At 47.6% G+C, this 27,392-nt stretch overlaps 1 protein-coding gene across 13 annotated transcripts; it reads left to right on the top strand.

Annotated features, from left to right (window-relative positions):
* The first annotated feature begins 1,783 nt into the window (after window positions 1–1,783).
* Window positions 1,784–27,362, top strand: Zdhhc1 (zinc finger DHHC-type containing 1). Of its 13 annotated transcripts, none has more exons than XM_035442633.1 (15): window positions 1,790–2,042; window positions 11,199–11,277; window positions 12,846–12,910; window positions 13,861–13,907; window positions 15,525–15,767; window positions 20,826–21,001; window positions 21,135–21,200; window positions 22,659–22,760; window positions 23,057–23,181; window positions 23,266–23,424; window positions 23,653–23,765; window positions 26,217–26,299; window positions 26,504–26,597; window positions 26,731–26,809; window positions 26,919–27,362. In XM_035442633.1, exons 5-15 carry the CDS (start codon window positions 15,525–15,527, stop codon window positions 27,200–27,202), a joined length of 1,524 nt encoding a protein of 507 aa, XP_035298524.1. In that variant the 5' UTR covers window positions 1,790–2,042; window positions 11,199–11,277; window positions 12,846–12,910; window positions 13,861–13,907; the 3' UTR covers window positions 27,203–27,362. The 13 variants fall into 13 exon arrangements, with proteins under 13 accessions (XP_035298526.1, XP_027261630.1, XP_027261629.1 ...); XM_035442632.1 differs by lacking the exon at window positions 12,846–12,910 and adding an exon at window positions 9,447–9,630; XM_027405824.2 differs by lacking the exon at window positions 12,846–12,910 and having other exon boundaries at window positions 1,789–2,042; window positions 26,220–26,299.
* The last annotated feature ends 30 nt before the right edge of the window (window positions 27,363–27,392 follow it).

Below are 27,392 nucleotides of genomic sequence, written 5' to 3'. Positions count from 1 at the left end.
GAACTATGTAGACCAGGCTGGCCTGGAACTCATATGATAGGCCTGCCTCTGCCTCCCAGTTCTGGGAGTAAAGGTGTATACCAGCATGCTTAGCTTAACAAGGGGGTCCTTCAGGGGGAAGAGAGTCTAAAGGTTTTGTCCCCTAGAAGTCCCAGAAGGAGCCTTCAGAGCCCCAATTTGAAAATCTTTGTGACCTGGGGCAATAGCTGATAGCTGTGGACTCAGTAGCAGAGACAGGAGAGTGGTGTGTGTGTGTGTGTGTGTGTGTGTGTGTGTGTGTGTGTGTGTGTGTGTTTTCAAGTCCTTTGGAATGATCTGAGAAGGAAGTCTAATGGAGGAGACCTATTGAATTTCCTGAAGATGGGAGATCTCAGAAGGAATTATGCTTGGTTTAAGGGCAATAAAGAAATTAGAGGGGCTGGAGAGAAGGCTCACCAGTTAAGAGCACTGATTGTCTTCCAGAGGACCTGGGTTCAAATTCCAGCACCCACATGTCTGTAACTCCAAGATCTGATACTCTCACATAAGCATACATGCAGGCAAAACACTAGTGCACATAAAAATAATAAATTAAGGAAAAGAAATGAGATATTTTGGGGCTAAAGCAATGGTTCAATGGGCAACAGTGTGTTCTTCTTTTGTAGAGGACCTGAGTTTGGTTCCCATCACCCATGTCCGGGGGTTCACAACCACCTGCAAGTCCAGCTCCAAAGGGTTATGATATCTTTGGCTTCCTGGAGCACAGACACAAACACATACAATTTTTTTTTTCCTTTTTGATTTTCCCAGACAGGGTTTCTCTGTGTAACAGCCCTGGTTGTCCTGGGACTCTTTTTGTAGACTAGGCTGGGCCTCAAACTCACAGAGATTCATATGTCTCTGCTTTTCGAGCACTGGGATAAAAGTTGTGCACCACCACTTCCCAGCACAAACACATATAATTAATTAATAATATTTTTATTTTTGAGACAGAATCTGGCACCTAGCACATTCTTTTTTTTTTTTTTTTTTTTTTTTTGGTTTTTCGAGACAGGGTTTCTCTGTGGCTTTGGAGACTGTCCTGGAACTAGCTCTTGTAGACCAGGCTGGTCTCGAACTCACAGAGATCTGCCTGCCTCTGCCTCCCGAGTGCTGGGATTAAAGGCGTGCACCACCAACGCCCAGCTCCTAGCACATTCTTTAAGAGTGCAGATGAGTCAGGTAGTGGTAGAGCATGCCTTTAGTCCCAGCACTCTAGAAGCAGAGGCAGGTGGTATCAGTGAGTTGGAGGCCAGCCAGGACTGTTTCACAGAGAAACCCTGACTTGAAAAAACAAAAACAAACAACAGTCATACCTGCACTTTAAGGTAGAGGTGGGAGGAACACAAGACACACAGACACACACAGACACACATAGACACGCAGACACAGACACCCAGACACACCCAGACACACCCACCCACCCACCCACCCACCCACACACACACACACACACACACACACACCAAAATAAACAAAAGAAAATGAACAGAGCCTAGATTGATACTAAGAGCGATTTCAGGAGAGAAACTAGATACGGGACAGTTTTAGGGATAGTAGGATCTTTGGAAGACAGACTGTGCATGGGGGCGGGGCGGCGGGGAGGGAGTGAATTGTCTTGACGAAAGGTAAAGTAAAAAAATGAGGAACAGGCACGCTGGGAGCCAAGGATACTGGCAAACTCCGCCCAGAGCGAGGATACCCCAGCGAAGTGACGCAGCGCGGTTTGGCCACTGTGGGGCGCCGTAGCCCGCGCTGTTGCCAGGGGAACCGGCCCCGCGCCGGGTGAGGCCCAGCCTGCCTTGGCCTGGCACGGCTGCATAGCCAGCCGGTCTGAACTAAGGCGGAAGGACTTGGAGGCCCAGCCTCGGTCCGGGATGGAGCCACGCTCCGAGACGCATCTCCTCCGGGTCCGGGGGACTGACTCTGCCCGGACGGTCTGAAGTACGGCCGCCCTGGGGAGGGTGGACGGGCAGGACGCGGCCCAGCCGCTGGCTGACCTTGGCAGGCCGCATCTGGCGCAGGTGAGGAGCCAGCGGCGTTTCTCACCTCGGGCCTGGCGGGAGCCACCGGGTCGGGCTGCGCCGGTGCCCGGCCGGACTCGGGGCCAGTCTCGCTCGGCCTGCTGGGCTTCACCGACCCAGTGGACTTTGTTTTAGCACTAATCAGGGTTATAGGTCCGCACCGAGCGCTCACCGAATGCCAGGCTGTGTGCCAGGCGTCAGGCCTAAGAACAGACGCCTTCAGTCTCCAGAACCCACAGAGAAGGAGGAGTTGGGAGCAGGCACCAGACACATGACTAGAATAAGTTCAGGTCGCGTTAAGTGCGCTGGTGGCCCTAAAAATGACTTTTAAGCTAAGACGTGGAGGTTGAAAAGGGTCCAGAATTGTGAGTAGGGGAAGGGTATTTCTGAAAGAGGGAAAAGCAAACACAAAAGTCCAGGTAACAGAGCAGGACAGAAAACTCGAGGCGAGGTCCTAAAGTTCATCATGAGGGGTTTCGACTCTTATCCCAGAAGCTGAAAGGAATAATCAGAGTTGGATGAGTTTCAAGTTTTGAGAAGAGCTTTATATTCTGGCTGCTGAAGATTACTCTAGTTCTGCTGGTGTAGTTGAGCTTCCTAGAACCCAGAAGTTCCTCCGCGCCCACCTCTGTGCGCAGGGGATGCAGTTGTGTTTATGAGACAAAGTGAGGAGGTCCACATGCCAGACTAAGCATTAGAGACATCTGTGGGAACCGTTTGGAATAATAGGTCTACTTCAGAGCGTTGAATTAAGCGAATTCCATGAAAGCACTTCACGCAGCCCTGGCCTAGAAAAAGTGCCTTCTAAATGGCAGTGATGGTTGTTATTATCGTGGAAACACTGTAAAGGAGCAATGATGGTTAGGGCGGCAAACATCCTAAGAAGTGGCTTCACTTTCTTCACCAAGGGAGAGCTAGGTTAGATGAGGGGTGGTCACTCTTTTTATGGAATTGATGTTTTGCTGTGGAAGACCAGATGTATATAGATAATCACCCTGAGACACAATAAAAGCAATAGTGGTGTTTAATTAGTCTGATTTCCCCCCTATTGTTTTTCTTACTTTGTTCTGTCGCAACTTTGTTCTTAATGACTTTCTTGGTGTGTGTTCCCCAAGGCTGGCTCCTACAATCTCTAGTTGATTTCCTGGTTACAAATCGACAAGCCTTGCTTCCTTTCCTTGGTTTTGTTTCTGTTCCCTGTTGTTCTCTGTTACTTATTCCTTCTTCTGAACTTGTATCCCCCGAGTTTGTGGTGGCAGCTGCAAAAGGAGAATGATACAGAAATGTTTGCACACCATGTCAACTCAGGAATGATTTCAAGTTTTTCTTGCCATAGCAACTAACTTTGGCATATTGTTTATGAGAGAGAAAATAAAAGCCCAGCCACATTATTTGAGGCCAAAGGCCAGAGAGGTCTTTGAGAACAGCTTTAAGTTCTAGCTTATTTTCTGGGAATGATGTGATATGCATTCCTTAGTTGAACTATAGCCACTTCTCAGAATGTTTAAGACCGCAGATTTTTCTGGCACCTGTGGGAAGTTTTAATAAACACTGTATTTGCCCCTAGAAGTCTTTTATAAATGGTTCTGCACTGTAAGCCAATGTGCTTTGCGAAGCATTTTCTCTCCAGCTCCCCTTTATGTGGTTTAAATTGAGACATGTTAGATCTCAGTGAAAATTATTTTAGAAGCAGATCCTTGGGAAAGGCTGAAAAATGATTAGCATTACTCAGAGGAATCTTGCAGGGAAACAGTAATGTCTCTAAGATAAAGGAAAGCTGCTTAGGAGTGCACCTTCCCTTTGGGGTGCACCTTCCCCGTGGGGTGCACTTTCTCTGTTGGGTGCACCTTCCCTGTGGGGTGCACTTTCTCTGTTGGGTGCACCTTCCCTTTGGGGTGCACCTTCCCCGTGGGGTGCACCTTTGCCTTGTTCTGGGACTACAGGGCACTGATTGGCTCTTGGCCAAGGCCTAAACCAGTGTCTTGCCCAGCAACACCGTTAGACTGCTTGATGTCTGTTTCCAAGTTTGACAAGACCCCTAACGCTCACAATCCAGTGGCTCAGAATTGCCTTGAAGGGTAAGAAAGCACTTGAACAAGCAGCCTTGTCAAATGGTTGTTAGGCAGGAATTCCTGGTTTTTCTGGCCTGGTATAAACCTTTAGCTCACATAAGTTCATTTGGTTCACCTCTAGCACTGTGGTACAAGAAGGGCTAGAGGTGACACCCTCTCAACTATATCTTATTTGATGTGTGTGTTGTGTGTTTTGCTGTTGCTGGGGATTAAATTCAGGCCTTTCCACAGAGTTATCCTACTTCCCTTTCTCTCTCTGTCTCTCTCTCTCTTAAGATAGGGTCTCACCTTGTAACTCTGATTGTCTTAGAACTTACTATGTAGATCTGCTCTCCTGGGACTCACAGAGATCTTCCTACCTCTGAGTGCTAGGATTAAAGATGTGGACCACCATGACCAGCTACTTTTTAAAAAAATAGTAAATGCCCATGATTTAAAAAAAAATTGAATAATATAATCAAACACACAGTAGAAATAAATCTGTCTCATCCCCAGCCCAAGGTACTAGATCTTCATGGAAACTACCCTTCATTTGGATTCTGCCATTTCCTTCCCAGAATAATCTGTGCCTATAGAAACATAGATATCTGTCTGTCTGTCCCTTATGGGTGGTTTTTGTTTGTCTTGACAGTCTTGCTATGTAACCCAGGCTGGGCCTGGAACTTGCAATTCTCCAGCCTTAGCCTCCCAAATGGTGATGGTCTTTTTTTTTTTTTTAAAAAAATACTTTTAAAATATGTGCATTTGTGTATATGTCTACCTGTCACATATGTGGAGGGCATTCACTTGCTTGGAGCTGGAGTTACAGGTGGCTGTGAACCTCCTAGTTTGGGTTCTGGGAACTGAAATGTACTCTTCTGAAAGAGCAATGGCTGCTCTTTTTTTTTTTTTTAAGGTTTATTTTTATTTTATGTTTGAGGGTATTTTACCTGCATGTATTTCTGTGTGCCATAAGCATGCCTGGTGCCCTTGGAGATCAGAAGAGGGTGTCAGGCTTCCTGGAACTGGGGTTAAAGATGGTTTTGAGCTACCATGTAGTGGGTGCTAGGGTCAGAACCTTGCTGAGCCATCTCTAGCCCCCCAGCCTTGGTTTTTGATAGCTCACTCTACAATTGTGTGTCTTGTGTGTTCATATAACTTTATCTTTTTTTTCATGTAACTTTATCTTAAGAATAATGTCTTCCCTTGCTTTTGATGCTGTATAACGTTCCCTTGTATGCGTATACCATAGCCATGTTTATATTTGTTTTTGTTCTTTATTATTACAAGGAACAATGCAGTGAGCTTTTGTGTGTAAGATAAATACAGAAATGGAATGTCTGGACCACAAATTAAATGTGTTCTCAGGTTTGGTAGACATTACCAAATCTCCTTCTGGCTAACTTTTGAAACATGAGTAAAGAAGACACCCAAAGCCAGGCATTGGTGGTGCCCACCTTTAATCCCAGCACTCGGGAGGCAGAGGCAGGTGGATCTCTGTGAGTTCGAGGCCACCCTGGTCTCCAGAGTGAGTGCCAGGATAGGCTCCAAAGCTACACAGAGAAACCCTGTCTGGAAAAAAAAAAAAAGAAGAAGACACCCAAAATAAGTGGGATTAGTGGGATTTGTGAAATTTGCCCCCAGCTCCCTTGAACTATGAACAGCAGTGCAAGAGCAAGAAGGCGGCTCTGTCTCCAGGCAGCCCTGGTTCCTGTTTCCAACCTCCTCTTTCATGCATAGCTTAGATCTCTGAGCCCTCTAAGCCTCCATTTCAGCTTCTTCTTGTTGTTTTGAGACAGTGTCTCACTACTTAGCCCTGGCTGTCCTGGAACTCACTATGTAGACCAGGTTGGCCTCAAACTCACAGAGTTCTGCCTCCTGAGTGCTGGGATTAAAGATACACACCATGCCACCTGGCTTTGTGTTACTTTTTTATCTGACCCAAGCAACTTGCCTTCCCAGTTTCTAGGTCTCCTTTGATATCCCTCTTTATTAACTGAGTTGATTCTGAAGTTCTCCGGCGTCTTTTAGGAATCCAGGGCTGTCCACAGGTTCTCCAGGGGCAGGACTTTATACTCCAGTCTCATTGCTTTAGCTATATCCACATGAATATCAGAACAACATTCCAAATTTATCAATACTACTGATATTATTATTTAAGCTAGGATTTCATCGTCTTGATACGTTGCCCAAGTTGGCTTTGAACCCCTTGGCCTAGTGATAGTGATCTTCCTGCATTAGCCTCCTGGCTACTTTTTTTTTTTTTTTTTTTGAGTGATGGCAGGCAGGGAGTAGATCAGCTGTTATACCATTCATTATGAGACATTATGAGAACTCAAAATGTTAAGATTTTGTTTCCTTTTTTCTTTTCTTGGCTGTTTTGAGTCAGGGTGTCACTATCTAAACATTGGTTAGCCTGTAATTGATTATGTAAAAGATTGGCCTCAAACTCAGAGATTCACCTTGCTTCTGCCTCTGGAGTTCTGGGATTAGACTCATTTGTCACCATTTCCAGCTAAGATTTTCTTCATTGAATGCAAGTATATATATTAATGTAGCCTGATTTTATTTTGACAATGTTATTTAAAGATTTTAGCAAATGAATGTTTAAAATAGGAAAGATTATTCTTATACTGGCAGTGGCCTTCACCTTGTAGGGACAAGGGATGGACCTGCATAGCCCCTTCAGTCTTCTGCAGATGTAAAGCAAGTCCATGACTTAGGTAGCAGATATTAGGTAACAGTCTGTGCATCTCCTTGCCCTTTCTCCCTTCCATCCTTGCCAGCATCTGTGTTTTGTCCTTCTTATATTTGTTTGTTTGTTTGTTTTCTGTTTGGTTTTTCAAGCAGGGTTTCTCTGTGTAACAGTCCTGGCTGTCCTGGAACTTACTTTGTAGAATAGGCTGGCCTCAAACTCACTGAGATCCACCTGCCTCTCCTTCTAAGTGCTAGGATTAAAGCCGTGTGCTACTACTGCTGCTTGGCTAATTTGTCCTTTTTAAGAAGAAGGCACATGAAGAATATTTTACCAAGGCTTCTGTACTACTCAGCCCACTAGACATGCAGCTGGGGGCACTGTATGGTCAAGGAGAAGCTATACTCCTGACCTTGACCCTCTGGCCAACTCCTTCTAAGGTGTAGGGTTACCTAGTCACTGCCCTCCTGGGGCAGCCTCCTGTTGTTATCTCATCCCGTGTCCTTTCTGGTCTTGTTTATGTCTCTTCTCTACTGAGACTAGAAATCAAAGCTGTTTGTCATTCTCTGCTTTAAAATAATTTGACTCTCTGGGCATTGGTGGTGTACCCCTTTAATCCCAGCACTTGGGAGGCAGAGGCAGGCGGATCTCTGTGAGTTTGAGGACAGCCTGGTTTACAAGAGCTAGTTCCAGGACAGCCATAGAGAAACCCTGCCTCGAAAAACAAAAGCAACAACAAAAAATTCCTTTGACTCCTTATGGCTTCTTGAGCAGTGCCCAGAGCATGTCACCTAGGCCTAAGTGATCTCAGCCTTGCAGCCACTCAGTGTCTATCTCTCACTGCTCCCTGACATATTCCATCTGAGTAGCTTGCCCTTGCAAAGCACTGCCCCAAACACCCAAGTACCCAATGCCCTGATGTTGCTTGCTCTGTGTCTTTCTGGGACTCAGAAAGGAAGGTTGGAGAGAGCAGGTACCTAGTCTTATCTGTACCTTCAGTGTACATAGGCCTGGGCCCCAGTAAGCCTGGCCTGGCCAAGGGCTGAGTGCACCATCTGGTCATATTTTTGGGGAGCAGAACCACATATCTTTCATTTTGAACTCCCAGAAGGCTGTTGAGAGGGAAGGGACAGCCAGAGAAAGTCTCCAAGCCTGATGACAATACTTACTCTCATCTGTGGGCCCCATTTTGGATTTGATCCGACTTCCCAGCCCTTGTAATGAAATTTTTTTGGGCCAAAAAGAATTTGTGGCCTTCAATTCAATGGTAGAAAATCATCAAGTTCGGAGTTAGCTCTCTCAGGGTTTGGGGGTAGGCAGCATCCTCCTGGCTGTCCTTTGTGTCTGCTCCTGAGGGTTACTGCTGCTTTAAGACATTCATCCCTGCATCTAAAGTCGTAGGCAAGTGGCACGTCTCTGGACCAACAATATCTTAACTTGAGTCAAAGCTACTCCCAAGACTGTTTGCAGCAAGTCTCCACCTTGGGACGGTGATTCCTCCTCCATCAGGACTCCAGTAATTTTTTTTTTTTTTTTTTTTTTTTTGGTTTTTCGAGACAGGGTTTCTCTGTGTAGCTTTGGAGCCTATCCTGGCACTCGCTCTGGAGACCAGGCTGGCCTCGAAGGACTCCAATAATTTAACACTAGGGATGCTTGTGGCCTCTGTCGACATATCAGCCACACGCTCTATTTCTCTCTTGAGAAACAGACTCCTTCAAGGTACATGGCTTTTTAGTTGTGGGGTTGACAAAGGCAAGACTAGGTTTGGGGATTAAATTCATATATCCCCTTCAAAGTGCTTGTTTGCTTAGATGGAATATAGCCCAGGAAGAGGGTGCTTATGTAGTATTTGCAAGGCCCTGGGTTCAATCCCCAGTACTGCAGACTATTTGCCCTGATTGTGGTATTTCTGGAGAACCCATGTACAGTCCACAGAGATCTGCCTCAGAGAACCACCAGCTCAGCTGTATTCATGGGGCTTGATCTGATGACCTTTGGTTATTTCCACAAATCAGGGACAAAGATTTGCTCACCTGGGGATGTTCCAAAGAAAATTTTGTCATTTTTTTCCTTTGTCATCTTTGATTTAAATTTGGACCCTAAGCCTGACTTGCCCTTTTTCTATCACTATGACTGAACAGCCCTGTGCCTTGAGGCAGTTTCTAAAGGAAGAAACAGAGACATGTGGCTGGGAAGTCCCTATTTTTGGTAGTGGCCATAGGCATAGTGACAAGATCAGAATGTCAATCCAAGACAGTGTGGTGGCATAAACTTGATATCTAAAGGCTATCCTGATCTATACAGCAAGTTGAGATACATATTAATGGATTAATAAAATCCATTAATCAAATTATCTAGTCTCTTCAACTAAATTAAAAGGAAAAATAGAGAGAGAGCTGTATGTCAAAATACTTGAGCTGCATATACTCACTCACACTTGCAGCCTCAGCTCTCAAGGGCACGAGGCAGGAGGATTGCTAAGGATTTGAGCTAACCTGGGCTACTTAATGAGTTTTAGGGTAGTCATGGATGCAATGAGGCTCTGTCTTTTTTTTTCTTTTTTTTAATTAAATTATTAATATTTTCACATGTACTTTCCCTCTCCTTCTCCCTCCCCCCACCCCCATTCCTTCTCCCCCATTTTTTTTTTAATGGCAGTGTGTGTGTGTTTATTGGGACCACCTACCCCACTTAAGAAAGCAACTTCAGAACTGTGTTCACAGTTAGGCTGTAGCTACTCTACAATGCCTAGCTCTCCAGCGTCCATCTGAAGGAGAAGCACATATGGTCTGTGCCATCACTTGAGCAAAGCAGACTGCTTGCAATTCAAAAGCCTTTGGAGGTAAAGCACCCAGGAAACTTTGGCTACAAAAACCATTTGGAAGAATGCACCCTCTACTTTGGGTGGGAGTGCATAAAGAAACCTTATTGTTACAGGTCTCTTATTGTAGTAGAGTAATTATCTACTGAATTATCCACAGATTTTTTTTCAAACTCCCCTTCTAGCATCTGTTATGAGAAATTGTTAAACACTTTAAAACGGGCTGGAAAGATTGCTCAGTGGGTAAAGGCACTTGCTGCCAAGACTGACAATCTGAGTTCAAGCTCCAAGACACACATTATGGAAGGAGAGAACGTAATCCTCCAAGTTGTCCTCTGACACACATGCACACATGTGCGTACACATGCATGCGCACACACAACAGGTACACATGTTTAAAAGAAGAAACACTTCAAAGCTGCCAGAGTGCAGCTATTGGTGCTTTACAGGAGGCAAGGGAGGCTTATCTAGTTGGGGTTTTTGAAGATACTGGCTGTATGCTATCAATGCCAAACATTGAATAATAATTTTAACATCCACATATGTGGAGAACATGCTTAAGAATCTACTATGGGACTGGAGTTGGTAAAGTGCCTGCCTTATGAGCATGAGGCTTGAGTTGAATCCCCAGAACCCATGGAAAAAGCCAGACATGGTGGCTTATGTTTATAATCCCAGCCCTGGGGAGGGGGTGGCTAGCCAATCTCATCTACTTGTTGAACTCCAGGCCAGTGAGAAATCCTGTCACCAAAGGGAAAAAACAAAACAAAAACAAAAAACAAAAGGTGGACTGGCTGGAGAGATGGCTAAGTGGTTAAGAGCACTGGCTGCTCTTCCAAAGGAACTGAATTCAAATCCCAGCAACCACAAAGCAGCTCATAACCATCTGTAACTTCACTCTGTGCAATCCTATGTCCTCTTTTGGCCTCCATGAATATACATATAGACAAAATGCCCATAAATATAAAAATAAATGTTTTAAAAATTATTATTTTTTCTGTGTATGGGTGTTTTGCTTACATGAATGTCTGTGTACCGTGTGCATGCCTGGTGCCTGTGGAGGCCAGAAGAGGGTGTCAGATCCCCTGGAAGTGGAGATATGGCTCACGGCTGCTCTTCCAGAGGATCCAGTTCAGTCGCCAGCATCTACATGGTAGTTTACATCACTCTGATTGCCTTCCCTTTGAAAGGGTGAGTGTGGCAGGAGAGATGATGGTTCAGTGGTCAAGAGCACTTGAAGAGGTCCTGGGCTCATTGCTTCCCAGCACCCACGTCAGATGGCTCCTAACTGCCTGTAAGTCCAGTTCCAAGGGGTCTGGTGACCTCTTCTGAACTCTGGGAACCTGTACTCATGCATATGTGCACACACACATGCTGTAAATAAATAAGCAAATAAGGAAATATAAGGGTGGATGGCACTTAAGCAATGGCACCAAGGTTATCCTTTGGCCTCCACACCCAAACCCATGCATACTCCCCTCACATGTGCACTCAGATACACACAAGCATGTACACACAAATGGATACATTTACACACAGAAGAATCTACTCTGATATAGAGTATTTCATTTTCAATTTTTTATTTGCAGCTGGGTGTGGTGGCACATGCCTATAATCCCAATACTTAGGAGGAAGAGGCAGGCGGTCAAGACCAGCAATGGCTACATAGTAAGTAAGAGCTTGTCTCAGAACAACTTTTTCTCATTTCCTATTATTGATAATTCTGAATGTTAGTTTTTTTTTCTCTTAAATGATCAAAAGGTATCAAAGTATAAGATTTTGGCTAGGCATAGAGGTACATGCCTTAAATTCCAGAATTTGGGAAGCAGAGGTAGGTGAATCTCTATGAGTTCAAAGCCAGCCTAATCTACGTAGCAAATTTCAGGGCAGCTGGAACTACACAGAGAGACCTTGTCTTAGAAAAAGTAAAGGAATGATTGTGAATGAAAAAAAAAATAGGGGTGAGAAATCAGATATTGGCCATTTCCCCATTGTGTGTGTGGATTTTTCTTTTTCTGAGATAGGGTCTCACTGTATATCCCTGGCCATTCTGGAACTTAACAGGTAGACCAGACTGGCCTTGAACTCACAGAGGTCCACCTGCCTTTTATCTTCTGAGTGCGCCATACCTGGCATGTGTGTGGATGTTTAATATAAAAAGATAGAAAGCATTGGCGGGTAGTGATGGCACACATCCTTTAATCCCAGCACTAGGGAGGCAGAGACAGGTAGATCTCTGTGAGTTCAAGGCCAGCCTGGTCCACAGAGGGAGTTCCAGGACAGGCTCCCAAGCTATAGAGAAACCCTGTCTCAAAACAAAAACAAAAACAAAAACAAAAAACAAAAAACAAACCAAAAACAAAACAAAACAAAACCCACAAAACAAAAACAGACCCCCCCAAAAAGGTCTGGAGAGATGGTTTAGACGTTAAGAGCACTGGTTGCTCTTCCAGAGGTCCTGAGTTCAATTCCCAGCAACCACATGGTGGCTCACAATCATTGTAATGAGATCTGGTGCCCTCTTCTGGCCTGCAGGGATACATGCAGACAGAACACTGTATACATAACAAATAAATAAACCTTAAAAAACAAAACAAACAAACAAAAAGATATAAAGCATTAATGCAAGTCAAAATGTTCTGGTCAACAAATTTTGGCAGTTCAACTTTATAACAATTATGGATAAACCTGCTAAATTCTTGGTAATAGTGTTTGGAATTAAAAAATACAAATTTTTGGCTGAGAAGTGGTTGTGCTCACCTTTAATCCCAGCACTTGGGAGGCAGAGGCAGGCAGATCTCTGTGTTTGAGAACAGCCTGGTCTACAGAGTGTGTTTCAGGACAGCCAGGGCTGTTATACAGAGAAACCCTGTCTCAAACCAAACCAAACCAAAAGCTAACCAACCAAACACAACAACAACAACAACAACAACAAAAAAGCCCCAAATTTCTTTCTGAGGGCAACTAAATGGTTTTCTTATAATTTTTATCATATGGTGGATTACAATCACTGTACTTTTCTGAGTTGTCCTTCATGCAAGTGTGTACTCACATTGTGTGAGTCTGTGTGTATGTGTGTGCGGGCTTGTGTGCGTCTGGGGACTAAATCTAGGACCTCACATATGCTAGACAAGTCCTTTATCACTGAGCTATACCTGTACCTGCAAGTCTGTGTTTTAATGTCTGTTTTCTTGTTCCTGTGGCAACTTTAACCAGTCCTCTCATTTTGGACATAGACCTTGTAGAATCAGACACCGTACTGCAGCCTATGGATAGGAGACAAACCAGAGAGCTATTTGAGGTAATTAATTACCACGAAGTGCGCATTTACTTGTAGGATTTGCCTGCAGTACCACTCTATGTAGGGGGCATCCACACCCCCGTTTTTCAGAGGAGGAAATTCAGTGCTTTCAGCTAATAAGGGCAAAGCCAAAAGACAAACCTAGACCTGGTTCTTCCAAAGCCAGGGCTCTCCCATCCTGTGCACTACTTATCAAAGGCCGGGCAGGTAATCAGGGGACTTGACCTTAGTCTGAAGAAAACTCAGGTCACTCCCTTTAGCTTTGAGATGAGACCATCAGAGATGGCTTCACGAGATGTCAGGACTGGTCTTAGGAGGGCTGAGGGAAAGTGTGGCTTTGAGTGAATGTCCAGTAGTCAGGATGGCAGGCAGTTGGGACAGGAAGTAAGGGTAGAGGACGCAGCCATGTGGAAGGGGAACAGAGGACGACTGAAGGCAGAGTGGACTGGACCACCTGGCCTCATCATAGTTCAATTAGAGAAAGGTACTAACAACCAAGATGATGAAACCCATTAAGAGTATAAGAGCCTTCATTTTGACCAGCAACCAAGAGTGGGTTCATGCTCCAATCTCTTGGTGCTGAAGCTCAGGGTACAGTGATTTCAAAGGCAAACCCCACAAAAACCACAATTCAATCTCCGATGAGGGTCAGTGTAACCTTGCAACACTTGCTTAAGCAGAACACAGTAGTTACTTCAGAACACAACAATTAATTTGACTTATACCTTCAGTTATTTTAAGTTTATATAAATACGAGTTATTTTATTTAATACATCTGCACTAAGGTCAGGGTCATGGAAACCCCAAGTGTGTTGCCAAGGCAGATGTGACTCCTGGGGGTGGAGGCTGAGAACTGTCTAAGCAGCCACAGATGGAGTCAGAGCAAGACGGTGTTACCTGAGTTTCTTATATACATCATTTTATCTTATACATATTTGCTTTTATTTCAGATGTTTTCAAGTCACCGAACATTCACTGAGCATCTGCTACATACAAGGTGTATTTCCTGATCCTTGGGGGAGGAGAAGTGGGGGACAGAAGTGAATGAGTTATAGCATGTTCACTGTCTTTGAGGGACACTGGTGTAGCAAAGTGGTAGACATGGGGATGGCAGAGTACTCTAAATTACAGTCCCAGTCCCAGTAAGGTCTGAGCACAAGGACCCCTGACTCTGCTCAGGACCCCATGGAAATCTTCCTGTATCAGGGGATGCTTGAAGTGTTCAGGGGTCGTCCAGTTGCATTTTGTGGTCTGTGAGTCAGTTACTCCAGGTAGAAGTGCTGAGTTTTTTTTTTTCTTAGTCAGTTTATTATCTACTTTTACATAGCTGCAACAATAGAACCTGACAGAAACTGCCCAAAGAAGCAAAGATTTATTTCTCATTGTTTCAGAGGGTTCAGAGGGCTCTAACCCATCGTGGTGGAGTAGCTCTTTTCATGGTGGTGGAAGCTGTTTACCTCATAGCAGACTAGGCAGTAGAGAGTAAGGCCGGAGGTAGGCAGGGATAGCATCCCTAAACCCATCCCCAGTGACCCATTTCCCCTAATTAGGTCCTACCTCCCAGAGTTTCCAGAAGCTCCCTCAAAACAGCACCCCTAGCTAGGAGACACTGTAAGGGACATTGCAGATGCAAACCATATGGGCTCCTGAAAAGTGTCTAGCTCCTGACTTTCCCACCAAGAACTCAGAACTGGCCTGTTTCCCCAGGTGTCAGTGACACTGTTTGCTTGGATTGTCAGCCCAAAAGATACTGGTGGGCAGGGCTCTTCCTCCTGTAAGGACAAGCTGACCCTACTGCCCCTACTGCCTTGGCCAGCTGCTGGGCTGTAGCAAGGCAGGCCAGGGTAGGGGGTTGCTGCCATCTGGTGGTCTGGCTCTGGCCAAGGCTTGGTCTTTCTTGGAGCTCTCTCAGTGACCTTTACCCTTCTGGTAAATCTATACAACACCCAGATTGACCGGGAGAAACATGATCATTTATCCTGCTAGAAGGAATCAAAGAAGAATCCTCCCTTCTCTTGCATATGTGCTCATCCTCAGCCAAGAAACCATAGATGCCCCTCTGAAGCACAGGGGAGAAGTTCTTGGTCCCTGGTTCTAAAGGGATTATGTGTCTGTAAGCAGCTGAGGCCAGATCTCCTTTCTGAACACCCCCACTGCCTGTTTCCCTCAGCAGAAAGGATAAGAGGGGGGGCCTCTCTGACACTTGATTTGGATCTCTGGACGGAGGTGACTAATCCTAACAGAATCAGCATGTGTTCTCATCGCTCTGGCCCCAGCCTGATATTGTTACCAGATGAGAACATGTCTTATTGAGTTTCACTCTTATGGCTGTGGAGACAGAGCCCTTTGAGTAATGGGCAGCCACACTGTGTCCTGAATAACACTGGACCCCCCTCCCTTGTCCTGGCCAAGCTGGGGTCAGAGCCTGTTCTTTATTACCACCCTGCCCCCAACTGCATGTTAGTATTAGGCTAGGACCCCAGGTTCCCCTGTGGAGTGTACAGCCCCTGCTTGCTGGTCCCTACCCTCTCGCTAAATCCTGGCAGCAGCCAGGGACCTGGGATCCCACTGGGCTTTTTGGGGCTTAATACGCTGTACTCTTCTCTCTCTGGAGATGAACATCTGCAACAAACCCTCCAACAAGACAGCCCCTGAGAAGAGTGTGTGGACAGCGCCTTCCCAGGACAGTGGACCTTCCCCAGAACTGCAGGGCCAGCGGTCTCGCCGGAATGGATGGAGCTGGCCCCCTCACCCGCTCCAGATTGTGGCCTGGCTGCTCTACCTCTTCTTCGCGGTGATTGGCTTTGGGGTCCTTGTTCCCCTTCTGCCTCACCCCTGGGTGCCTGCTGGCTATGCTGTATCCTTGGACTATATGGAACTGGAAAAGTTGGGGAGAGGGATAAATAGAAGAAGGCAGAGGTCTGAAGCTGGGTTCAGGGTTTTAGGGAGCACATGGTGGTGTAGAGCAGGGTTGACTCAGTTGATTTTCTGTCGGGCTCAGACTTCTCACTTGACCCTTCCTCTGATAAAAGTGAGTGTACAGCCCCAAAGTTCCTCCGAGCACATAAATATCAGAGAAGATCTGACAAAGACTCTGGAAGCTTCTTCAGACTGATGCTGAGCTAAAGAAAGGGCAAATCAGAGGCTGGGTATATAGCTCAGTTGGTAGAGTACTTGCCCAGCACATGCAAGATCTTGGGTTCAATCCGCATTTGAAACAGCAAGTTAGGGAGCAATTATTCCACTTGTGAGAGAATTTGTCATGGTACAGTTTCCCCACATAGTAAGTTTCTTGGTAAAATAAAATGTGGTTTTATTTTATAGACATTATTTTGCTATGCCTAGGAATATTTGCACGCTTATTGATTTTAGGATGAGGGTGTTTATGCCAAAAGGTGGCACAGAAATGCCCCGCAAGCTCCTAGAAAACAGTGACAAACACTAACTTGGTCGAGCTTTATGGTCTGGCTGTCCTATTCCTGGTCACAAAAGACATGGCTACAAGGCTGGGTGTAGGGCTCAGTGGGCCTCTGTGTGCCCCTGTTCAGAGAGTTCCTGTTACTGTCCACTGGCCTCAGCCTCCTGAAGAGGATAAGCTGGAGGGAACATGTCAGCAGGGCTGTGCTGATGAGAGCAGCTTCTCAAGCTCTCTGGTCCACAGGAAGGGTTCTGTTTGTTTCCAAGGCCTGAGTTGAGAATGAGGGCTTATTAGGAAGCATGTGAACATGCTAATGTAAGTGTGCTTTCTTGGGAGACCCCAGAGCCCTGGGCTGGTGAGTGACAAAGGCAGTTGAGTGACAAGAGAGTTTCTCGAGAAGATTGTCATCCTCAGACATTAGCAAAGTCATTGGGGGCTTCCTGGTTCACAGGAGCCCAAGGCCAGATCATCAGCTGGATAACTTGCCTTAAGATTCATGGGCCTGCATGTGATTAGGTGGAATGCTTCCTGGGACATTCTCTGTCTGAAATAGCTCCACCCCTGGTTCAGGGTTGCCCAGGTACCCTGCGTGTACCTGGCTTGTAGTGAGGAGGATCAGAGCAAGTAGCAGTAAACAAAAGTAGCATTTACTGAGCACTTCCATATGCCACACACTTGGTCCTTATGATAACCCTGTAAGGAATGGATTTTCCCCACTAATAAAGTATATTAGTTAAGTTTCTTTTGCTGTGATGACATACCATGAACAAAAACAAGTGGTAGGCGAGTTTCTTTTAATGGTCCCAGGGGGTTAGGTAATGTTCATAATGGTGGACTGGGCGTGGCAGTAGGCAGCCATGAGGCATGAGCAGGAACCTAGCTGATCACATCTCAACTGCACACAGGAAGCAGAGAGAGAGTGAGTAGGAAGTAGAACAAGGCTATGAACCTTCAAATCCCGCCCCCCAATGATGTACTTCTCCAACAAGGTTGCACCTCATAAAGGTTCTATAACCTCCCCAGAGCACCAGTAGTTGGTGACCAAGTGTTTAAATACATGAACGTATGGGGCCATTTCTCATTCAAGACCATGTGAAGAAAGAGATTCAGACAGGACAGTGCCTTCTGAGGTCACACAGCTGCTATCCAGTGAGGCCAGAAGGGCAGCTCAGGCTGAGGAAATGGAATGATTTGAGGGTTTGATCTTCTTCATATTTTCTCTTTATCTTCTTTGAGCCACGTGGAAGCTCCCAGAGCCACCTAGTCTGGCAGCTTGCCCAAGGTTATATGGTGCCATCAAAGTCTCCTTCTGTTAAAGCAAGCTCTCAGGGCCTCTGAGGAATGAAGCAGGTACCAAGTCCCCACTGTGGGCCCAGATTGGGCCTGAGCTTCAGGGATGTAAAGGTGAGCTTTAGGTGCTTAGTGGCCCGGGGGAGGGGAGATTGGTAGGTTGAACACAGTAGTTACCCTCCATGTAAATGTTGGGAAGGGGCTCAGATGGCAGACTGGGAGCAGAAAAATGCCATCATCTCTAGCAGCCTGGCACACACCTAGCAGCACACACCTACTGGCAGCCCCCTTCTCCCAGCTCATTCACATGCTTGGCCCCCTTTCCTCCACTGCTGACAGCAGTCAGCCATCACCACTGTTGAGTTCACCTCTTTCCCCAGTTTCCTGCTGCTCCTTCAACTGCTCTCTGCCTCTCTAACCTAGATGGCTGTTTAATTTCCAAGTAAGTCTCCCCGTGCATTCCTATTTCTGGCTACCTGCAGCTGTAGAGTACTACACACACACACACACACACACACACACACACACACACACACACACACACACACACCTACCTGATAATGTTTCACCAGCTCAAAATCTAGCAGCTTTAGCAACTTCTTCCTGCTTTAAGAAATGAAGCTTGGGGGCTGGAGAGATGGCTCAGAGGTTAAGAGCACTGACTGTTCTTTCAGAGGTGCTGAGTTCAATTCCAGCAACCACATGGTGGCTTACAACCATCTGTAATGAGGTTTGGTGCCCTCATGCTCCAGAACATTGTATACATAATAAATAAATCTTAAAAAAAAAAGAAATGAAGCTTGGCCGGGCAGTGGTGGTGCACACCTTTGATCCCAGCACTCAGGAGGTAGAGGCAGGTGGGTCTCTGTGAGTTCAAGGCCAGCCTGGTCTACTGAGCGAGTTCCAGAACAGTCTCCAAAGCTACAGAGAAACCCTGCTTTGAAAAATAAAAAAAAAAAGAAATGAAGCCTGGGGGCTAGAGAGATGGCTCAGAGGTTAAGAGCGCTGGCTGCTCTTCCAGAGGACCTGGGTTCAATGCCCACTAACCACTTGGTGGCTCAGAGCCATCTATAATGAGATCTGGTGCCTTCTTCTGGCATGTAGGCAAAATACTGTATAATAAATAAATAAATAAATATATCTTTAAAAAAATAAAAAAATGAGGCTTAAGCTTAGGCCTCATGGCTTTCTGCATGTGAAGTCTGCCTGTCTATTCAGCTTCCTTTTATTTCACCTGTTTTGACAACAATGATCTCTTCCAGAAGCCCTTGCTTCACCAACCAGCTGAGTCAGAGGTCAAGAGCTGACAGCCCAGTGGGCCAGTCTGGTTGGCAAATTGTGTAAAATTGTAGGATGATGAACACCAAACATGTACAGGTTTTCTACATGTTTTAAAAATCATTTCTTTTAACATTTAAACATTGAGAGATCTCACATGGAAGCCTAGATATTTTTTTTTTCCGAGACAGGGTTTCTCTGTGTAGCCCTGGCTGTCTGGGAACTCGCTCTGTAGACCAGGCTGGCCTCAAAATCACAGAGATCCACCTGCCTCTTCCTCTCAAGTGCTTGGATTAAAGGTGTGTACCATTATCCCTGGCAAGCCTAGAATATTTTAATTCCCTTTGAAAGCTCAGAATTTGGCAGCCTGGGCCCTCATCCTTATATGGCAGTCATGAGCTGGGACAATACTTTAGCCACCCCTCTGACTGACACCTTTGCATGGCTCTGGTATCAGTCCTTTTCCCTGTGCCTAGCCTTCCAAGGCCCTGTTACACATTCTTTTCCACATCTCAGCTGCGATGACACTTCTTCCGAGAAGTCTTCCAGATTCTGTCAGACTAGATCAAGTCATCAGCTACAAACTGATGGAACTGATCTATTGTTTGATTAGTATCCGTGCTTTCCATCATGCAGAAGGCTTCTTAGGGCTCAGGACCAACTCTCCATATTCCTTCATGCCTGGTGCAAAGGGAAGAACTGGGTAAACAGTTGAGTGAATGAAAGGTAGAGAAGGCTGGGAGAAGACAGGAAGCTAAATGTTTGCCCACAGTGACTTCTGGAGTTGGGAGAAACCAGAGCAAGGTGAATTCTGGCTCTGGGCTAAGGCATGAACTTTGGCTAGAGAGCCATTAGAGCCACTGTAGGCCTTGAAGAGCTTAGGCATGGGCTTTTTGAAAGCACACTTCTGGAACACAGGAAGAGTAGACTCTGGAAGAGAAGAGTGAGGTTCTCAACCAGCAAAGAGGTGAAGAGCTGACCCATAGCATTGGCCATAACAATGGAGAGCTCAGTGTCAAGCACAGATTCAGCTCTTTCAGCTGTGGTACAGCACATTTTGGAAGCCTACCTCATACAGACAGATGAATTTGGCTACTGAGTGAGAGTAAGAAGGCTGTTGGGCAGCTGGTAGGTGAAGGATAAATAGGTGAAGGATAAATTAGATCCTGAGGGATGGAGGGATGCTACCTGCCTGGCTAGGAGGAGGACAGAGTGCTCATGGCTGAGTGGGTAGAGGGAAGAAAAGAAGCATCTGCCTGGATGGAACTTATTGGTGAGCTTGTGTATAGATTTTGCAGCCAGTTAGCAGCATACTCATTTCCTGTAGTTGGCTCAGCTAAATCCTGGGAAAGCTTCATTTTACTTTCAGAGGTTAGCTACACTGCCCTGTTCGGCTATCCCCGAACATGTGAGACTATCCCAGACACTCAGCTTAGGGTGCCAAGTACCTGGACTTGAGGGGGAGGCAGCAAGTAGATTAGTCCTGTCTGCAAGAGGTTCTCCATCTGTCCCTGGCTATTGAAAGGGGGTAGCTACCTCCATCTCAGAAGTTGCTTCCTATGAAAGCAAGGAAAACAAGCTCAGAGTTTCAGCTTAGATCTCTGGACCTTAGGAGATGATGTCTTTTAGTCTTTTTCACCTTCTGAAATCTGAGACCAGAAACTGGCCTGTACCAGGCCTGAAATGGTAAGGCCCAGGCCCTGTGGCTAGAGACCTTCTGTGGTAGTAGTAAGTAGTCCTGACCTCTGGGCTCCATTATCATATGACCCTATTCAGTCCAGGGCTTAGGGGTCCGAGAAAGAAATCTGGTGACAGGCAGAGTCTCGGTACAAAGGCAATCTGCATGGATGGGGAAATCCTCTGTCCAAGTAAGTGGGTGGGGCTCCTGGTTTGCACAGTACGGACTGAGTCTTTAACCTGTTGGGCTAGTGCATGGGTGCCATCTTTGCTGGCCACCTTGTGGTGCACCTGACTGCTGTCTCCATCGATCCAGCAGATGCCAATGTGCGGGACAAGAGCTATTCTGGGCCCCTGCCTATCTTCAACCGCAGCCAGCATGCACATGTCATTGAAGACCTGCACTGCAACCTGTGCGACGTAGATGTGTGAGTGCGTGAGTGTGAGTGAACATGTGGGCCATGAATGTGCCTGGAGGGTCACAAGTTATATTCAGGGTAAAGAGGGCATGCCAGGCTTCACAGTTATTCTTATGCCTCTGAACACTTGTCCTTTCCATAGGCAAAGTTGTGGTGGAGGCACACCTTTAATCCCAGCACTCAGAAGTCAAGAGGCAGACAGATCTCTGTGAGTTCAGGCCAGCCTGGTCTACAGAGTGACTTCCAGGCCATCCAGGGCTCTACAGTAAGACCCTGTCTCAAAAACAAAACAAAAAGAGTCTTGGCAGAGCTGGCATGGTGGTGCATAGCATAATCCCAACAATTGGGAGGCTGAGGAAGGAGGATTTCAGTGAGCTTGAGGGTATCCAGGGCTACATAGTAAGACACAGACTCAAACAAACACCCCACAAACAAACAAAAAAGACAAAGTCTTGGCAGAATGGCCCGAGAGTGATTAGAAAAAAGGATGAGGAATAGTATTTCCTGTAGCAAAAACAGGAAGCATTTGGCAGCACCACATCATTTCTAAATGGCTTCCAGTAACATCTTTAGTTTCTTAAAAGCACCTGGATAGGGACATGAGGGGGTTAAGCCTTAAGTGTTCTGGGATAAGTACTGTGTCCTTTAACAAAAGAGTCAGAACCTACTGCTCAGACGGAGGTGTCCTGAAATCACAAGGCTACTGAGCAGCAGAGTCAAGGTCATATTAGCTGTGTACCCCCAATCAGTTACCCATGAAGGGTCTGAGGCCAAAGAGGCAAGTCGTTTGTTCCATGTCCTACTGCTATTGACAGACATGGAACACCCATTCTCCTTTGGCAAATCCCAGTACCTCTTTCCTACATTACTGGAGTTTGGAAATCTCCAGACTCAGGTTGGGGTTGAGGGATAGAATGTAGCTCAAGGCCAGCTCCACACTTAGAATTTGCAGGCTAAAGTAGCCTGTTAGAAGGGGTCTGTCTACAGGAACCCAAAGGCCTGTTGTCATTCCCTAAGCAGCAGCTAGCAAATGTTCTGAGTGGCTCTGGTGGTTGCTCTCTGAGACTGACGGAGGAAGGTCATGCTATGCTCATACTCACTTGGGTCTTCTGTGATGCCTCCTGGGGGAGACCCCACTTGTATTCTAATTCTCTCACATGCCCCTAGATGACAGTGAACACCTCTTCTTTTGGCTCCTGTACAGTTAGCCCACACAGGCCTTCTGGAAGAGTGCCAGAAAATTTCCCGTAGGATGGCAAGGAAAGTGACCCCAAAATGGAGCTGTTAGAAATGCAATTAATGCACCCGTTGGGCAGCTATGCACTCTGCCTCAGGTCCACACCTGTATCTGTGTGTGATCTGGCACAGAGGTCCTTGCTTGGAAAGGACTCCTCCTTTCCTTCTTATGTGAACTTTACGTAGGTATGTAGTTCAAGAGTAGGGCCCCACAAAGCACCCCTCTTCCTTCTACCGTGGTTCTCAGAACCCTCTCCAGGGGTCCCACCCTGTGTTTCCGCCAGAGGGCGCGTGTGCTCCTCATTGCAGCGATCCGGGAGGGGCGGAGGTGCTTGTGGGTAATTAGGAAGCAGGCCTGACTCAGGTCCTTACACCTGCCAAGGTGGGGTGGGCTGGCCGACCGCGAGGTCCCTTCCCCAACCTTCCTCAGGAGTGCGCGATCGAAACACTGCAGCGCCTGTAACAAATGTGTATGCGGCTTCGACCATCATTGCAAGTGGCTCAACAACTGCGTGGGCGAGAGGAACTATCGGTGAGAGTCAGCTGGGGTCTGGGACTCTATTGAAAACTCCTTGTAACATAGTTGTGGGTAGGGATGTACGCATGCTGAGAAGGTGATACTTGGGATGGATGAGGGTGGGTTTGGAGTCTTCCATCCTATTGGTCCAGATGAAGATGGGGAGCCTGATAAGTAGTTGTCCGTCTTCAGGCTCTGTGACTTTGACTTCTGAGGAGTTGGGGCTTTGGGTTCAGGAGCCTGGCTTCTGAGCTTCTGGCCCTTACTAAGCTGGGTTCCTGAGTGCTGACAGCTGCCTGTGGCTGGGCCAGGCTCTTTTTACACAGTGTGGCATCTGCTTTGTTGGGTGTTCTGCTCCTGGTGCTGGTGGCCACTTATGTCTTCGTGGAGTTCTTTGTCAACCCCATGCGGCTTCGTACCAACCAACATTTTGAAGGTCAGTGTGGGTTCTAGACACAGACATGTTTTAGTCAATGCACCCCTGATCCCTGGCTAAGCACAGACTGCCTATGCCTTGCAGTCTTGAAGAATCACACAGATGTGTGGTTTGTGTTCTTGCCTGCTGCCCCTGTGGAGACCCAGGCTCCTGCCATCCTGGCCCTGGCTGCCCTACTCATCCTTCTGGGCCTGCTTTCTACAGCTCTGCTTGGCCACCTGCTCTGCTTCCACATGTATTTAAGTGAGTGCCTCCTCCAAGCATTCATGGGGGTCAAGTCTCTACTACAGGGAGGTACCTTTTGGGCTGTAGAGCCTTGAAGTGGTGAACCTTACCAGTGTTGGTTCCTTGTGGTAGGCCTGGTTTTGCCCTGCTTCTTATATGTGGATAGGGATTTGAACCTAGTGCTGGGTGCCCTCCATTCTAAGTTCCACCTCTGCACCACTGACCCCCTCTTCCCACACCCACCAGTGTGGCACAAACTTACCACCTATGAGTACATCGTACAGCACCGCCCAGCCCAGGAAGCAAAGGAGACCCACAAGGAGCTTGAGTCATGCCCCCGGAAGATGCGGCCCATTAAGGTACAGAGGTGGCCCAGAGACCTGGGCATGAAGTGTGTGTGTGTGTGTGTGTGTGTGTGTGTGTGTGTGTGTGTGTGTGTGGCTGTGCATCAAGAACCGTTGAGTAGACCCTGCAAGGGAAGGAAGCAAGCCTAGAATCGCAGCTGGAGTGGGCTCTGGGGAAGCAGGACCCAGCCTGTGCTGGGCCGGTGGGCACCAACATAGCCAAAAGCTATGCAGTTTCTGCAGTCCCATGTACCTTCCTTCCACACGCCAGGCATGTAGCACAGGAAGCCAACCACCAGTTATCAACTAAGTAGTTAGGCTGTAATTATCAGTTATCATCTGTATTCTTGACTTCTTACATCTTATCCTATTTTAGTTTTAGAGCAGGGGCAACTGTTAACAGTCCATGTTAAAGATGGGCCCATTGAGGTCCAGAAAGGTTAAACAGAAGCCTGGTCTGGGAAGAGTTAAGGTCTCTACACACAGAGAACAAAGCAAGAAGCCTGCAACCTAGGCTTTGGCCTGGCCAGCCCAGCTGCTGACCAGCCTATCTCTATTCCCATGCCCCCTGGCTTCCTGAGGTCAGCAGCTGGGGATGGAGGTGGTCCAGTCCTTAAAGCCCCTAGGGACTGTAAAGGCAGGGGGCCCAGGCAAGCTTTGCTGGGAAGGCTGAGCCCTGGATCCCAAATCCTCATGGCAACTGGATACACAAACAGGCTGGTGGGCGGGTTGGAAAAGGACCCTGCCTCTCCTTTTCTCATCTCCAGTGGCGCAGGCTGAGGAGTGTTAGCAACTGGTAGAGAACCCTGGCATGCACACACCTACCCTGGGCTCTGTGCTGGGCTCTGAGCTGCGTACAGATAGTGACAGCCATCCTAGAGTATCAGGAGAGGAAGTAGGCAAGACTTGCTCTGTGATGCCCAGACTCCAGGGTCCTGTACCTTTTGGGCCCAGCTGTGATAACAGCAAAGATGTTTAATTCAATTCTGTTTGTCTACAGCTAACTTGAGGCACCCAATAGGAGCTGGGTGCTGGTCCTCTTTCACAGAAGAGAGGCTCTAAAGTACTGCTCAGGAATGTGCAAATATTTGAAGGTTTCTGAGGATCAGTTCTGAGGAGAGGAGGGAAGTCTGAATGGGCACCTCCTGGTGATATCTTCAGAATTTGCTTTAGCTGTTTAGGGCCTGACTTCTATGCTAGTGTGGAGACTAGGGGATCCAAGGTAGCCGTTGTTCCCCTCTGCTGGGTTTAGTTCCTACTAAAAGAGGGGAAAGGTGTGGGGAAAATGACCTTCAGGCTCCAGTACCTGGGACTAGCTTCTGACCTCTGTGCTGCTCTGCTTGGGCAGGTATCCTGTATCCTCCCCAAAGGGTCATCTTGGGCACAGTGTGAGCATGGGCTTATCTGTGGCCTGAGTCTTTACACCTGTGCAGTTAGCCTGTGGTTGGCTGAACTTTATCCTAGTCCCTAAAACTCTCAGGGACCCGGCAGGCAGCCTCCCCACCCCCACCCAGCAGGAATTTGGGAGGGGCCCCTCTGTAGAGCCGTTGCCCCCAAAACATAGGCTTGTTTTAGAGACGCTTTCTGTTACAGTGTAGTCTCTGCCTTAGTCAGGACACCTCTGTCACCATGGAAACAACTGCCTAGTAGGCGACAGCTGTCTGTGTGCTCCCTCCAGCTCATGGGCCCCGCCCTTTGCCCTCTGCCCCACGCCCTTCCTGAGCTGGCTTTTCCCGGGCTTTATTTCTTCACCTGCAATTCTCTCTAGCAAAGCTGGAGGCATCTGGCATGCAGTGGTGTTGGTCTAGTCACTCCCAGCCCGTTTGCTTCAGGGTTGGTTACTTCACTGCCATTGCATTCTCTTTGTATGGATGGACTAAGATTCAGGCCTGTAGTACTGTTTCAACTGGGGACAACAATGATTGCACCCACATCCTCCTTCCTAGCAGCCAAAATTACAGCTGGCTCTCTGAGAGTGAAGGATGCACTTGGTATGCTGCCAGTGTGACCCCTTGGTGTTCACAGTCTGGAGCACACAAATTGTTGGTCTGTGAACAGCTTTGTGGTCTCCTGGCCACTGAACCAGTTAGTTCAGTGGCTGGAGCCCTAAGAGGAGCCAGGAGCAGGCGAGGGCCACTCTTGAGTGTCTTGTCCCTAAGAACCTCTTGGCTATGCTTCCCAGGCTGGGCATACTGTACCTAAGGGCCTGCAGCCTTCCTCAAGTAGAATTGCTGGAGTTTGACTAGATGAAATGAGTCCCTGTGATGAGGTAAGGTCTGGAAATAAGTGAAGCTTTGCTCTGAAGAAGGGCTTTCCCAGCTCATCTGAGAACCAGGAAGACAGCCCTAGACCCTTTAGGACATGAGACCAGCAAGCTAGAGAGGCTGGTGACAAGGTGTGCCCAGGGCTTAGGAGGCTGTGGATACAGACATGGCCTCCCAGCCTTCCTGATTCCTCTCTCTCGAGGAGATGGAGTTTTACATGAGGACCTTCAGCCATGTGCGTCCAGAGCCCTCTGGCCAGGCCAGGCCAGCAGCATTAAATGTCCAGTAAGTACCACCTGGCTGTCTCCATGGGAGGTGGGAGAAAGGGAGGTAGGTCAGGGGCAAAAACGTGGGTCTGGGTCCAGCTCAGCAAAGTCGTGGATGGATCAGTGTCTCTCTGTCCTGCTAGGAAGAGAGAACTAGGGAACCTCTAGCAGGGAGGGACTCCGGGGGCAGCATCTAGAGCTCGCTCTCTGGCTTTTACCTCAGTCCTTCCCAGTTTCTTGCCACCCAAGGCCAAGTGGAACCACCACTGCCCTCCTCCTCAGACACACTGGCTCTGCCTCCACGGATCCAACCCCAGGTAGGAGGGACTGGGTTTGGACCTCTGCCCAAGAAGAGGGAGATGGAAAGGAAGCCTCCACTCTGAGGAGTACCTCTGCTGCTTTTGGCAATGTGGGGTCTAGGGAAGTGGCCCACACTCCCTGTCTTTGCAGAAAAAGAGGAAGCGGCGTGTATATAAATTGTCCAGGTCTGGGGTCTTGGGCCGGGAGCCCCCGCTGCCCAGGATACAGGGTGAGCACCCCTCTCTGCTTGGGTCCTATTGCGTTAGTTCGAGGGAGGGAGAGGTTTTAAGGCCGTAGCTGCAGCCCTTGTCTTAACCAAAGTTCCCCTCACTGTGCAGGGACTGGGACCCCTGGCCGCCATTCCAGCTCTTCGTCGGATTCCATCAGTGCCAGCCCGGTACATGTGGCTGGCTCTGCAGGCGCTTACTACTCAGCATCAGCCGAGTCCATGGAAGAGATTCCAGTGGCCCAGACACGCCTGGGTAGTGCTGCGCTGGGCGCCCCAGGAACCAGGGGCCGAGAGTCTGGGCTGGCGCTACAGGCACGTTCTCCGGCCGTTTTTGTGAGCCCGAGCAGCGGCGAGCCCGGGACACCTGGTGGTGGTGAAGATGGCCTGCCTTAGCGCTTGCGGCCCGACTCTATGCAACACCCCATCTTCGCCGCCGCACTGAGTGCACTTTAGGGGCCTCGCGGCCGGCGGGATCGGCCTCCTTTGCCCAAGACTCAGCAATATCCGTGCCGCCAGCCCTGATGCTCCAATAAACTTTTTTTTTTTATGCTTTTGCGGGCTTAGTGCTTATTTTTCATAATGG

Source organism: Cricetulus griseus, chromosome 3 (assembly GCF_003668045.3).
Source record: "Cricetulus griseus strain 17A/GY chromosome 3, alternate assembly CriGri-PICRH-1.0, whole genome shotgun sequence".
NCBI lineage: Eukaryota > Metazoa > Chordata > Mammalia > Rodentia > Cricetidae > Cricetulus > Cricetulus griseus.
This window is presented reverse-complemented; position numbering and strand designations above follow the sequence as displayed.

Bases quoted from the DNA above. Each gene is read 5' to 3' on its own strand.
- Zdhhc1 (XM_035442634.1), top strand. From the start codon at position 15,525: ATGAACATCTGCAACAAACCCTCCAACAAGACAGCCCCTGAGAAGAGT. The intron at 15,768-20,825 runs GTATCCTTGGAC...CTGTTGGGCTAG, and splicing joins GGGTGCCTGCTGGCTATGCT to TGCATGGGTGCCATCTTTGC. The intron at 21,002-21,134 runs GTGAGTGCGTGA...TCCTTTCCATAG, and splicing joins AACCTGTGCGACGTAGATGT to GCAAAGTTGTGGTGGAGGCA.